At 46.7% G+C, this 13384-nt stretch overlaps 1 protein-coding gene across 1 annotated transcript; it reads right to left on the minus strand.

Moving 5' to 3' along the window:
* Positions 1-491: 491 nt before the first annotated feature.
* Positions 492-6909, minus strand: LOC135805931 (uncharacterized). Its single transcript, XM_065320053.1, has 3 exons — positions 6494-6909; positions 3048-3866; positions 492-1382 (listed from the first exon to the last, which is right to left on the minus strand). Exons 1-3 carry the CDS (start codon positions 6608-6610, stop codon positions 1254-1256), a joined length of 1065 nt encoding a protein of 354 aa, XP_065176125.1. The 5' UTR covers positions 6611-6909; the 3' UTR covers positions 492-1253.
* Between the last annotated feature and the right edge of the window lie 6475 nt (positions 6910-13384).

Raw genomic sequence — 13384 nt, forward strand, 5'->3', positions numbered from 1 at the left:
GTTTCCAGAATCGATTTTCAAGCTCCGATCATCAGTGGAAATTCGGAACTAAAGTGATCAAGTGAAAAAACAAAGGTTACAAATCAAATTAAATGTGACAAATGACGTCGTGTAAGTATTACAAGTGAGGCAAAGATGATAGGAGCTTGAAAATCGATTCTGGAAACACACAATTTGAAGCCTGTAACAGATTGTCATGTTGCGTGGTGATGTCTGCGGCATTCGTACTTTTAATAGCTATTATTAAACTTTTATCTCCACGTACATGTAGATTATTTGCATACTGTGTGTACAATTATGTTGTGTATGGGAGTGAGTGGGGTGAGTGAGCGAGGAAGACTGGCGTATTGCGCCCAGTAGTTGCTCTCCCACCTATTTCTTTACTCCATTGGGACGATCAGTACTGAAGTACTAAAATAATTTACAGTACTCCACATGAGTGCATGAAACTCCGAGTTGAGTTATTTCCACACACTGTATTTCCACTGAACCTCTTAGCCGTATCTGTCCCCGGGGAAAATCGCGGAAGAAAAGCTCAAAATTCATGGCACAATCTGCGTTCAATATTGGCCAAATTCACAGCAAAATAGCGGGGAATTTGCTACAGTTTGTTTGGTAAATTACTCAATTTGCCAGTGGAATGGCCAATCTAGTGGTTTGCCTGGTTGGGGGGGATGAGACACAAGACAGATATCAACACTCTCATGCAAATGCAAGCGCTGCAACTACTTTTTTTTGTAAATGTACATTTTACTGAAGTAATGCCGGTCAAAGATATACATGTCCATTCGCATGAGTGCATACGTGCTCGTAATCAACAATCTGCTGAACAAGTAGCTACTGTAGTGGCTGGCCGGGCCCTGCAGCTTAGCAGTACTAGACTGCTCAGCATCTACACTGCAAGTCATGTATCTACATGTAAACCCAACAGCTAAGAATGATGTGTGAGATCTCATACAGCCAACTATCCAGCATTGAAATCGGATACGCTTTTGGCTTTTGCAAGTGAATCAATGTTAATATACATGTAGCAGAAACAGGGATCTGAATGTGACAAGTCATGCGATACCTGTCTTTCTTATATCAAGTCATTCATGATGCATGTGTCAAAGGAAATACATGCGAATGCCTGTAGCGCTGTAATACTGTGATCACCAACCGGCTTCAATAGGGTCTGACCACCCAGGACTGCAGGAGTACTGCAAGAAGGTTTAACCAGGCCCGGTGTATATGTGAAGGCGTGTGTGTCGTCTTCACAGTGAATCATCAATCTGAGAGAGTTGGGAGTACTGGACAGGTGGTGAGCCGCCACCGCCATAATGCGATCCAGATCTCTGGTAATGCATCAATATCCGAAAGAATGATGCTGCAATCACTAATGCCTGTATTGGAATACATGCACCACCACCACCACAATCACCAGCAGCCACAGCAGCAACAGTGGCAGCAGCACCAACGGCACAATACAAAGGAGATAACGTCTACATGCAACATGATCTAACCCGACGACAAGAACAACGACGACGGAAGGAGTTAGTCCCGAAGTTTCGCGCTCTTCGAGACAAGGGTGTAAGATGCCACCTCCCCCGCGACAAAATTATCAACAATGGTGCACCGCTGTCATCGGATGACATCACCCGTCTCCTCAACACAGTCACCCAATAGGATACTGCCAGGGCATCCCCTCAAATGTCAACACGAAAGCTAGGTATCGCTCACCTTAATGTATGTAGCCTGTATAATAATTTACATGAAATTGAAGCACTCATGCTGCATGCTCACGATTTAGACATATTAACGTTAACGGAAACGTGGCTATCCGACAGTGTACCTGACATATGTATCACAGTACCTGGATACACCATGCATAGACTTGATCGGAATTCAAAGAGAGGAGGTGGTGTCAGTATATACGTAAGAGAAGACTTAGATAATCGAGCACTACATCACTCCTCTCCCATCGAAGCCCTCGCAGTACACGTGAGCATTCACCCCCAGACACAGTTCACACCAGTCACTGTTCCACAAGTCCGACTCCATATCCAGAGAATGAACAGTCGCAAAGCCACAGGACCTGATAACATCCCTGCCCAGGCCTACAAGTTCATCAAAGATGAGATTGCCCCATCATTAGCCAAACTATTTCCCATGTCCCTTACATCTGGCGATTTTCCATCGATTTACAAACTAGCAAATGTGCGGCCTATTTACAAGCGTGGGGATAAGTCAGTCCCATCCAACTATAGACCAATATCACTTATGCCCCACATGTCTAAGCTACTGGAACATATTCATGATATTGTACACAACCAACTAATCAGGCACCTTGTGGAGCGGCTGCTTGCTGCCACTGCATCACCCGCATGGCCAAGCCGACTGGCATCTGCAGACAGAGTTGGAAGGCTGTCGGTTAGCACTACGGAGATGTGTTGAAGCTAGGTGTCAGGACGTCGAATGTCTCAGTACTCTGTCAGTTTTGTGCCTAGTTATTGCACTTTCTGACTGTATAATAGTATCTGGTTACAGTGATGGAGAGTTACTTTTAACTCGTATCCATGTCCTTTTCCTTTCTACATTTATTTATGGCTCAACATCCGAGTTTCAAATTGCACACCTGATGAGCCGTCACGAACCATACGGCGAAACGTACGTTGTGTGAAACAACTTGTTTCGTAGTCAACTAGTCCATCACAATGTCATGCATGAGGAGTACTGTAGGAGTTTGGCTTTCGGCTTGTACCATTCGTTCTCGCAAAGCTTCCCATTTCTATACTTATCTTTGATATTTATGACCCACCCAAGTTGGGTGGTGTGCTGCTTTGCTGCTTCGAATTGTAATAATAATAATAATAATAATTTTCAATGTACGTGATGACATGCGATTGCTGGCCATGTTTCCTTCAGACCAGCAGAGAAGAACGCAGGTCCCATGTTTACAGTTCAGAGCAGCAGAGAAGAACGCAGGTCCCATGTTTACAGTTCAGAGCAGCAGAGAAGAACGCAGGTACTCACAATTTCACAATTTCCCTACTTGATGCTACACTTACCAGAGCGGAGGCGGTCGATGTAGCCAGTTTGATGACACGCTTAGCCGGGACGTTCTGCCTGTACCTGTCATTCCAGAGCCTCCACACGAAGCCATCAACATATTTTTCCGGTATGCACTCTTGCTCCTGACGATATGGGTAAATGTGGGCGCGTTGGCAATCAGTGTAGCGTGATTGGCGAGCGATGTCTTCACATCTGTCTACATTCTGTGCTGCCACATGGCTACTGACAGACCACACACACAGCAGTATCAGCATTGCCAGCATCTCAAGCGCCAGAAAGCCGCAGATTACGAACGGCGGCTGGCTGTACATGGGTAGTTTCCTCTTCCAGCGTGCTGTCTGTATGGCCATGTAACACTCCCTTAACCAGAAGACCAGAAGTAAAGCGATGCTTGCTCCAGCAGTTGACATCATTGAATCACAAAGCATGCTATTCTTGCCAAAGTAACACTGGCCATAGTCAATACGCTTGTTTTCTGCAGGTGCACCTATCCACGGACATTGCCAGTTGGTATTTAATGTTGCCGGTCGCGCATGCATGCGATCTCGTACGGTATGTCCATACGGGCGTCGGTGCGCTGCATGCCTCCCCCATCCATTGGGAGAAGCCCGCTGCTGGGCATACTGCCCGTAAGCAGGATAAGCTGCTGTGTTTGTCGGCTGCAGGTAAGCTCCTTCTCCCTCTGCCTCTGGGTCGCTAAAGGGATTGCCCTGCTTGGGCGGATCGTAGCGCCGGACTCTGCACACTGCCACGGTATATTTCATTGCCCATCTTTGACGCGAGCCGAGATAAGACAGTGTGGACAGCGCTAATGCCTGCAAGTACAGAGAATATGACCATGGCCATGGCGGTAGCACCACCACCACCACCACCACCAGCACCACCAGCAGCAGCAGCAGCAACAGCAGCAGCAGCAGCAACAGCAGCAGAAGCAGCAGCAGAAGCAACAGCAGCAACAGCAGCAGGAGCAGAAGCAGCAGCAGCAGCAACACAGATGTTACCACACGGAATTCAAAGTTCAGTGTGACAGTGCATACAAGCGGCAGCAGTACAGGCCGAACATTTGTTGCGGCCGAAATGGGTTTTAGCCCTGGGAGGCGGAAATTTGAATGTGCCGACAATTTGTCAACTTACAGTATGTCTAAGGGCCGGGTTCCACTGCGGCTCCGCTGCCCCGCTGCTCGTCTTTCGCGGCTTGAAACGTCATCATTACCATAGTGACCGCGGCTCGAGCTGGAGCAGCGAGGCCGCGGCTCACCGCGAGCTTTCGCTACGATTCTTGATCAAAAACTGGGAGCCGCGGTCGCGGCTCGACCTGTTTCCCGCACTTTGCATTGTTTTGTACGGGAGAATTTTAGAATTCAAATTTTTATTCGTTGCACAGGCCAGAACACGAGGATTTTTTGATTTCGCGCGTGGAGGCAGGTAAAACGTCATCAAAAAAAGTGGAGCACGACCGCGGTACCGCGAATGGCGAGTGTCAGTGGAACCACGCTGCTCCGCTGCATGCAGCCAAGTGCCGCGGAGCAGCCGAGCAGCGGAGCCGCAGTGGAACCCGGCCCTAACATAGCTGTTTGCTATCATCGCTTCTGCAAAGGGCAGGAGTATGAGTGTGTGTGCCACGGTGTGTGTGTGTGTGTGTGTGCACGTGTGTGTGTGTGTGTGTGTGTGTGCATGCACGTGTGTGTGTGTGTGTGTGTGTATGTGTGTGCCAGCTAGTTCGGTTGGTGGGTAGAGTAGACGGTTCGATACCGGAACGCCTTGACAGCCAAATTTGTTTATACCCAAACCGATCATCAGCGTTGATTTTTCACTCGACATATGTTTGTGGAAGGAAACTGGCATGTTGAAGTTTGCTCTGGGGCCAGAGTCAATCGAACTGAGCCACTCCTTTGTGTTGACCCATTGCCTCCAAGTTGCCCAATTTTTCGCTTCAAAAAAGTTCAAATCAGAGGTGGCTCCAAACCGGACACGTTTTAGAGTGCACGTCAAATTCACTCTGGGTCTGAAATTAGGTAATTGCTATCGCTCCACGACGGCCAGTACAGAGTAACAATAAGCCTTGTGTGTGCTTCCATTAGTTTTGATTGGTATGCGGTGCTTTATTGGCGAGAGGCGAGCTGCTGTTTACCTGCGACAAGAAGTTGATTTTTCGAAAGTCGTAAAACTCAAGTCGCAGTGCGAAGCAACACGTCAAAAACTCACCTGCTTGGTATGGCGCTTCTGGTCATCGCAGAGCCATGAAATTTTGGCTCGGAGTATAACACATCATAGTCTCACTGTGACATATGTTTTCTAATCAAAATACCAAGAGAGAAAGTGAATATTGAGTCCGTTCCGGTTTGCAACCTGTGTCCTATTCGAAACCGTCGCCTCTACACTCATGCCTGATTGTGTTGGGTCTGTTGCCAACAGGCTCGGCTGCTTGAAGGTGTATTGTTGTATCTGCCACCTTTGTTGGTTTCAGGATTCATATACTTTCTATTTGAAGTATACATACCTGTTAACCATGGACTGCTTCTGGCTAGATTAACTCTTGGGCAATCAATGGTGCTAGTGACGCGTATATCAGATCCACTCTGATTTAGCCACCCCCACTCCCACTAGTAGCACAGGGGCGTCGGAAGGTATTTTAGTGTGGTACGGTCAGCCATCTGAAGTACAATTTACTCGTGGGGGAGGGATGGCTGAGCCGAAAATGTTGGGAATTTAGAGCCCAAATCAGTGCATTTTATTGATTCACGGGGTACGTGGGGCAAATAGTGGTACGGTCAATACCGTAGTGACAGTACCGTGTGCGCGCGACACCCCTGTAGCAAGTATTACCTTCACTGGGGGCAGGGGTAACTGTAGTTGTGGGGGCAGGGGTAACTGTAGTTGTGGGGGCAGGGGTAACTGTAGTTGGATCCCGGGACGGATGCCCCGATGCCGTCAATCCTTTCTCTGCACCTTGTCCTCACCCACTTACTGAGGTGTGGTGAGCCCATAAGTGGGATCATTTTCAAGTTCACCCAGAGGTTTGGGGATTTCAGGGGGTGTCGGCCGTTGGGCGGTTCAATAGCCAATTGAGTAATCTTTCCAAGATTCCTTTTGAGTCTCTCTCCCCTCTCCCGGGGAGACCCACGTGACCAGTTTTGGCAGTGAGCAACACGTACAAGTACAAGTATGTGTGTGTGTGTGTGTGAGCGTGTGTGTGTGTGTGCACATGCGTCACCGTCCATGTTGTGTGCGTATTGACGAGTTTCATGGATGACACCACGGGTACACACCCCTCCCTGCGGAAATCAATGCCATCATAATGATAGTAAAAAGCAAACAGTACTTGTGCATGCCCTAACCTATATCTTTGCGCTGCCAAGAGTAAAATAAACTAGGACTCTAGTCGGTGTGTGTATACTCGGTTGGCTAGACAAGTGCAGTAGTCTGTAGTCGCTAGGCTTACCAGACACACGGCACGAGCGACATGGTGCAGAGCAGCGGCTATTCGTATGCGCTTGCAGCATACACCATCGCTGTCCTCGATCACAGTGTCCTGTTTTCCAAACGCTGATGAGATCATTGTCCGTGAATGTTAATGTTCCAGCTGACTTCCTATATTTATACTGTCTTCACGAATACCACCCTTTTTTCCGACTTCGCTACGAGACTCGGGCTATATTCATTTACCAACATTAAAAGAATAATAATGATGAAATAGCCAGTGCAAGTGCCGCTAGCGCCTACATGCTGCTGAAGAACAACTAACGTTACTTGAGTCTTGGTAAAGACAAACGAAACAGTCTTCACAGCTAGCTAAGCAGCCGCATTGGCAAAATGACTGTCAGCGCCGCGTGTGCAACTAAATCACTTCAGCACGGTACGGTATGTACTACAATGCATGTCACTGAGGAATTTTATACAATAAAGATCTAGCTACATGACCGTGATAATTATTTTAATAATTATCACGGTCATGTAATATTTTTGTAGACTTGTTCATAATAAAGACATAAATCAGTCATACATAATGCAATGGTCCCCCTAGGACCCCCACACTAGATCTGGCCCATTCAAATATTAAAGTTAAACCACTTGAAGGATGCAGTAAGTACATGACTGTACTACTGTAGATCTACTACTAGTACGTATGTATTACCGCACAAGGACCAGTGCCGATATCTGCACGAACGGCGAAGCCGTAAGTGCAGATATCGACGATAAGGGCTTGAAAGTGCTACGTCACTCCATAGCAATGGCATAGCAACAATTTGAAAAATTCGAAAACTGGATCCACCTGGATCCAGTTTTTGTATGGATCCAAGCACATTTCAAGCAGTCTCACTCACAGCAAGGTGATGTTGCCAGTGAAACTGACTGATTTGGCTAGTGGGGGCGGGGTGACAACTGGTGGCAAAGTAAACATGGTAAAAGTTGCACCTGCATACGACATGAGTGGGTTGCTATGCACCCACATACTGAGGCAATAGCAAAGTCACACCTTAGTGGATCCAAAATAGAAATCTGATGTCAATTTACTACTCCCAGGCCGTTTTTGACGTCATCACTTTCAAGCGTCCGAGTGCAGTAATACATAATCACCCCTGCCACCACAGAGTCTGTCACCACACACTTGACACAGTCTGGTGCAACCCTAGCATGCTGCATGCAACCCTGCTATCATTTCACAGTCACACAACACAGCACAACCAGTCGCGTTCATTTTTAGAGGAACACTTCTTTCGAGCAGCACGGGAGATCCTGGAAGTAGCGGGACAGCTTGCTCATGTCGTCGTCGTTGATGGGGTGTTTGTGCTCCACCGCTTTGACTTCTCCCGCTTTCTTTGGCTTCATGAGGAAAGCCTTCAATGCAATGTTTGCGTCCTTGAACGCTGGGTCACTGTGGACGTTCATGGGCCGCTTCAACTCGACTAGCTTGCGATGTATTGCGGAACGGAAACCGAGCAAGCTTGATGCGCAGAGTAGAACTTCACTCCAGCTTTCTTCGGACGGAATTCGACGTATGCATGTCGCAGAATGTAAGCTAGGTCGCTTGCCGTAACCGTACTCAGGTCACAGCGACGTCCTGTGTCTTTACAATACTCGTCGAATAAGCGGAGCCATTTGTCAGTTGCCTGCTCTGTGTTTTTGTTTTTCTGCTCAGAAACGAGGCTGTCGATGGCGGCGTCGGACAGTTTCTCAAATCGGCTGTCGACAGTCTTCTCTTGGGCGTCTGCTTTCTCGACTCTCACGGAGCTTGTGAAGTTGACTTGGCGGACGCAAGCCGGGTCCACATTCGCTTCCGCGACAGCGTCCTCGACCAATTATTGTTTTGGTGTGCTGCAGCAAGTCGGCAGCCACTGCTTGGCGGAGCGACTCGCAATATTCCCCAGTACACCGCCAGCCAATGACCAGATGACTATGTGGATGCACTGCAGTGCGATATTGCACCCCGACGAGTGAGCGTGCAAATAACCTATATTTGCACGCTCACTTCGAAGCGAGCGTGCAAATAGGTTATTTGCACGCTCGCTTCGAAGTGAGCGTGCAGATAGGTTATTTGCACGCTCACTCGCCGGGGTGCAATATCGCACTGCAGTTCATCCACATTGGCTGGCGGTGTACTGGGGAATATTGCACGCTCAGTAAGGCCGCTGATTGGCTCAAACCATGGAGACACTCACGTGGGGTGCGATAAATGTACGTATAATGTAGTAGCCGAAGGATTACTGTAAATATACAAATTTTCGGCAGCTACTTAATTTCGGCTATTCGGCACCGACCCAAAAACGCCTAAATTAAAACGCCGATGAAATTTTTCACAGCATCTGTCGCACTGTACCATGCCCTCTACCCCACGCCGAAAATAAATCGCCGCCGAAATGTCAAAAAACGTGAAGTGCCGAAATTTTGCAGCGCCGAAATTTTGTATATTTACAGTATTGCAATAAATCCTAGAGATTAGAAGCGGTGAGGCCTCCTGCAGTTTCATACAGAATTACAGATGGAGCGGACTCGCTCCCTTCTATTTACACTGCAACGTTCGAACACATTTTCGTAGTTAAAACAACGTTTCGGCATATAGCCCTCATCAGGTTTGCAATGATGTGCACTCTACAAAGGAGCAGCAAATATACTGTGCCGTGCTGTGTTTGCGCTAAATGTGTCAGCTACAAAGGTGGCGAAAGGGATTGGTGATAATTATATTAATATCCAGATACGATATATTCACAGTAGTGCCCAGCCAGCATTAGTGTTTACTTGCGGCCGCAAGTTGCGGATTTCAACAGCTTCTCGCAGTTTTCTGCTTGCTCTGTCGCCTGCCCTTGCCAGGACTGACACAGCCGAGAACACACTATCCGCAGCAGCTATACTCTCGCCAGAATGTTTGTCGCGCACGTGGTCACCCCATGGCTTATCGAGAGTGCGACGGCGTGCCTCGCCATTGTGCTCCCGAATTCTTATTTCCAAGGAGCGTTCCGTCTCCCCTACATACGTTTCCCGGCACCATTTGCATTGCAATTCATAGACTACATTCTTTGTCATACATACTCGTTCGCCTCCAGACTGACAGGTAATGCAAGGCCCTAGTGGACGTCCTCTTCGTCTTTTTTCAGTAATGTTGGGCTCGTTTACGCACTTGGGTGGTAACAGCGCCGAACGGCACAGTTGACGCCTGAGGCTGCCCGAGTGCTCGTATACGACACGTACCGGCAACTTGTATTTCCGTATTGCTTTGTTCACATGGTGGTGTACTTCATCTGACTTGAACGGTAGTTTAAGGAAGGCAGAGCGAGGATTACCGCGTCGTCTACGCCGAGGTTTCCTGGCAGCTTCCCTTGCTTCCGATATGATACTGTCTGGGTAGTTATTTATGCGCAGTTGTTTGTGTATTTTTTGTTCGCTCTCGGCTTGCATCATGGGGTTAGACGATAGTCGCTGTGCCCTTAGGAATTGAGATTGAGCGACGGCTAACTTGATGTGGTGAGGAACTGCCGATGAATAATCCACCAGTAGGCCACTACTGCATGCCTTCTGGAACAATTTGAATGACAGCTCTCCGGTTTGCCCAACCGCGATCGTTACGTCCATGTAGTCTATGTAGCCACTGTCACAACTTAATTCATGCGTGAATTTGATACTTTGCTGCTCCTTTGTAGAGTGCACATCATTGCAAACCTGATGAGGGCTATATGCCGAAACGTTGTTTTAACTACGAAAATGCGTTCGAACGTTGCAGTGTAAATAGAAGGGAGCGAGTCCGCTCCATCTGTAATTCTGCAATAAATCCTGAGGCTACTATATCATTAAATTTTATTATACATATGTATGTTGATCTTCGCTTTCCCTAAAAAGGAGTATTTTATAAACAGTATTTATTGGCCCAAAAGCCAATAAATACTGTTTATAAAATACCACTAAGGCCAATAAATACTGTTTATAAAATACTCCTTTTTAGGGAAAAGTGCAGTGCTGCATGGAAAAGTACAGTGGTATTTATTGAGTCAAGCAAGTTTATTTGAATTTGATACTGTTGATGGTGTGGTCACTAATGAGTGTGGGTATTTATCAAAGGTCAATATATTACTATTAGTAGATCTAGTAGTACAGTACTACAGTGCATTTCAAAACTATAGACGCGTAGGGGTTTTGAAATATTTCAAATTTGGCTGGAACTTTTTGAGAATAGTTTTCGGAATATTGCTCAGGATCGCTCCACAATTACTCTCATATAGTTTCTAAAGGATTGGATAACAGATGCCCAATTTGGAAAAAATTATGCACAAAGTGATCACAGATTTTATGTGGTATAGATGCTGGCATAACGGTTTTTGCCTAGGTACGCGTCTATAGTTTTGAAATGGACTGTAGTAACACTCCCTTAGGGGTCGTCCGCAATTATCGAAAGTTTTTTCCAATCCGTAGTAGCTTCGAAAGTGGGTGGGTGGGTCAAGGCCAGTTACGGATTGAAAAACTTCCGAAATGACACGTGCGCGTGCCACGTGTACGTCTACGTGTAGCCCCTGTTTTCCACGCGCGGCTGCGCGCGAACTGTCTACTACAAATATTTTTGTAGTTCTGGCAGTTTCTGCGCCCCCTTGGCTGCTCCTGGGCCGGGGATCATAAAGTTCGGCGCATTCGACGCGTCGACGGCGAGTCGACACTTTCTATTTTTGAGTTTCACTGTCTCCTTCGTCCAGAGTACCGTCTTCCATGCACTCCTTTGAAGTCCTTTCGTCTAGCGCTGGCGCTGACGACTGTTATTGACTATGTCCAGACAGGCGACGTTGTTTGGAAAGGCGGTGAAGAAGCAGCCCTTTTTCAAAACCGCTGGTGACTCTGATTATTACAGAACAATAAATTGCTTGTAGCAGTTGTCCAAGACGACGAACAAGGATGTATTCTTTGTTGTAATACAATACATGATGTCACTATGACTCATGGACCAGCACTGATTGAGTTTGTTCCATATCATAATGTGTTGAGTTGTGTGTCCATCAATAATATTTTATTACGGACTGGGGGGGGGGGGGGGGGGGTGGGTAGGTGAGGAAAAATTTGAAGCTACAGTCGTCCCTCTCTAATCCGGCACTATATAATCCAGCACCCTCGATAAACCGGCACAATTTTCAGTAGCCAAATGTCCTCTTCATGCACATTGCAGCAGTAGATCAGATTTGTTAATCCAGCACCCTCCCTAATCCAGCAGATTTTCGTGGCACAAATGGTGCCGGATTATAGAGGGACCACTGTACTACGAGTTGATTTGTAAAAATGTTACATGGCATATTATTTTACAAATCGAGTAAAATATCACTGTTGAGGACGATTGCATTCTTCCCATGAAGTGTTTTTGTTAGTTCGACAGACAAGTGAGTTGCCATTGTAATGTAGTTTGTAAGCATCAGCAGCGTTTAGCGGAATTGTTTTCTTCCACGGCCTTGTGAGATGTCAATCATGGATCGAAATTCGTGAATTTGTGGTCAATGAGGTAAAATATCCCTCAATGGATGCTTGAAGGACGTCCAAGAGCCAGCGAGAATATTCTACGGCAGGTGGAAACCCTAGGCTGGTCACCGATGCCAGCATTGAGTCTGTCACACCGTCAAAGTAGCAGGGCTGAAGAAGAGATTAGCCAAAAAGGTGAAGGTCAGAAACTGCAATTTTGACAAAAGGTGTCTTTCACTCACCTATCATGAAAGGTGATTCAAATCCAAGTCCGAAGCTGCTGATGCTTATGGCATACAGGTTAATAATTAGCTGTTCAGTAGAGCTGCGTATGAATCTCAGCTTGCTACCTCAGAAGTGCTGGTAGAGATTCACGATGGCAAAGTGCAAATTCAGGAAATGCGGCATGAATGTATGTTGGGTGTTGACGGCAGAGCACCAATTGAGGATGGTCTGCAGTCTTTTTCCAACACAGAAGTATTATGAATCAGGTGAAGAAGTCACTGCACTTGTCTTGGAGAGTATGGAAGCCCCAACATTGTCAGTATGTGCCGGTTAAATGCACTGTGGCCCAGATGCACAAAGGCACCCTGTCGTGGGACGGCCGGCGCGCATCATGGTTGGTATTTTGCTTAGTGTGGTTATTTCACGTAAGAGGATGCACTGCAAGTTGAAATAAATGGAGCAGCAAGATAAGGTCTGCGTTCTCATGCTCTACAATGCCGGCAGGCGGTCAAAGATACCCTACCGTTTGGAACCGCAATTGACGACGTACAGAAACCAATACGTAGGGCAACCTGCAGAACCAGTCTGCTTTCTCTGCATGTGACTTGCTTCAGATGTATCTTGATTTCCCATTGCAAGCTTATTGACACATTAAGGTCATAGTTGTTGATGTTAGACCCTATTTTACTGACTTGTAAAATTTTGTACACACTTTTTCTGGGTGAAAAAATGCATGCAAAGCAACCCCACACTGTGTCTCTCATGTTTGTGGTGTTCGATCAAGAAATCCATACGTGGATAGAGGACATACATAGTGACAGAATGAGACCATGCACACTTCAAAACTCGCCAGGGCAACGGAATGATAGCCTTTTTTACTTTCATGTAAAATTATTACAAATCACCTCGTACGGATTGGAAAAAACTTTCGATAATTGCGGACGACCCCTTACTCGCATAGATTTTTGCCATACCTAAGCAGTCAAATATTCCTGCATATTTCACTCCTTAGCCTTAGGGCTATATTGACTGCTTGTATTTTGACTGCTTAGGCCACCCTTTGTTAATTCATTGTTTAACGTCCTTTTTTTCGCGAAAAGGTACGCGGGAGGGCGGAAAAAAACAAAAGCCCATTCCAAAAACTGGAAACCCCAATCAAACATTTTGACCAGTAAAGCATGTG

Source organism: Sycon ciliatum, chromosome 1 (genome assembly GCF_964019385.1).
Source record: "Sycon ciliatum chromosome 1, ocSycCili1.1, whole genome shotgun sequence".
NCBI lineage: Eukaryota > Metazoa > Porifera > Calcarea > Leucosolenida > Sycettidae > Sycon > Sycon ciliatum.

Bases quoted from the DNA above. Each gene is read 5' to 3' on its own strand.
- LOC135805931 (XM_065320053.1), bottom strand. From the start codon at position 6,610: ATGATCTCATCAGCGTTTGGAAAACAGGACACTGTGATCGAGGACAGC. The intron at 3,867-6,493 runs GTAAGCCTAGCG...CTGTACTTGCAG, and splicing joins TCGCTCGTGCCGTGTGTCTG to GCATTAGCGCTGTCCACACT. The intron at 1,383-3,047 runs GTAAGTGTAGCA...ATTCCAATACAG, and splicing joins CATCGACCGCCTCCGCTCTG to GCATTAGTGATTGCAGCATC.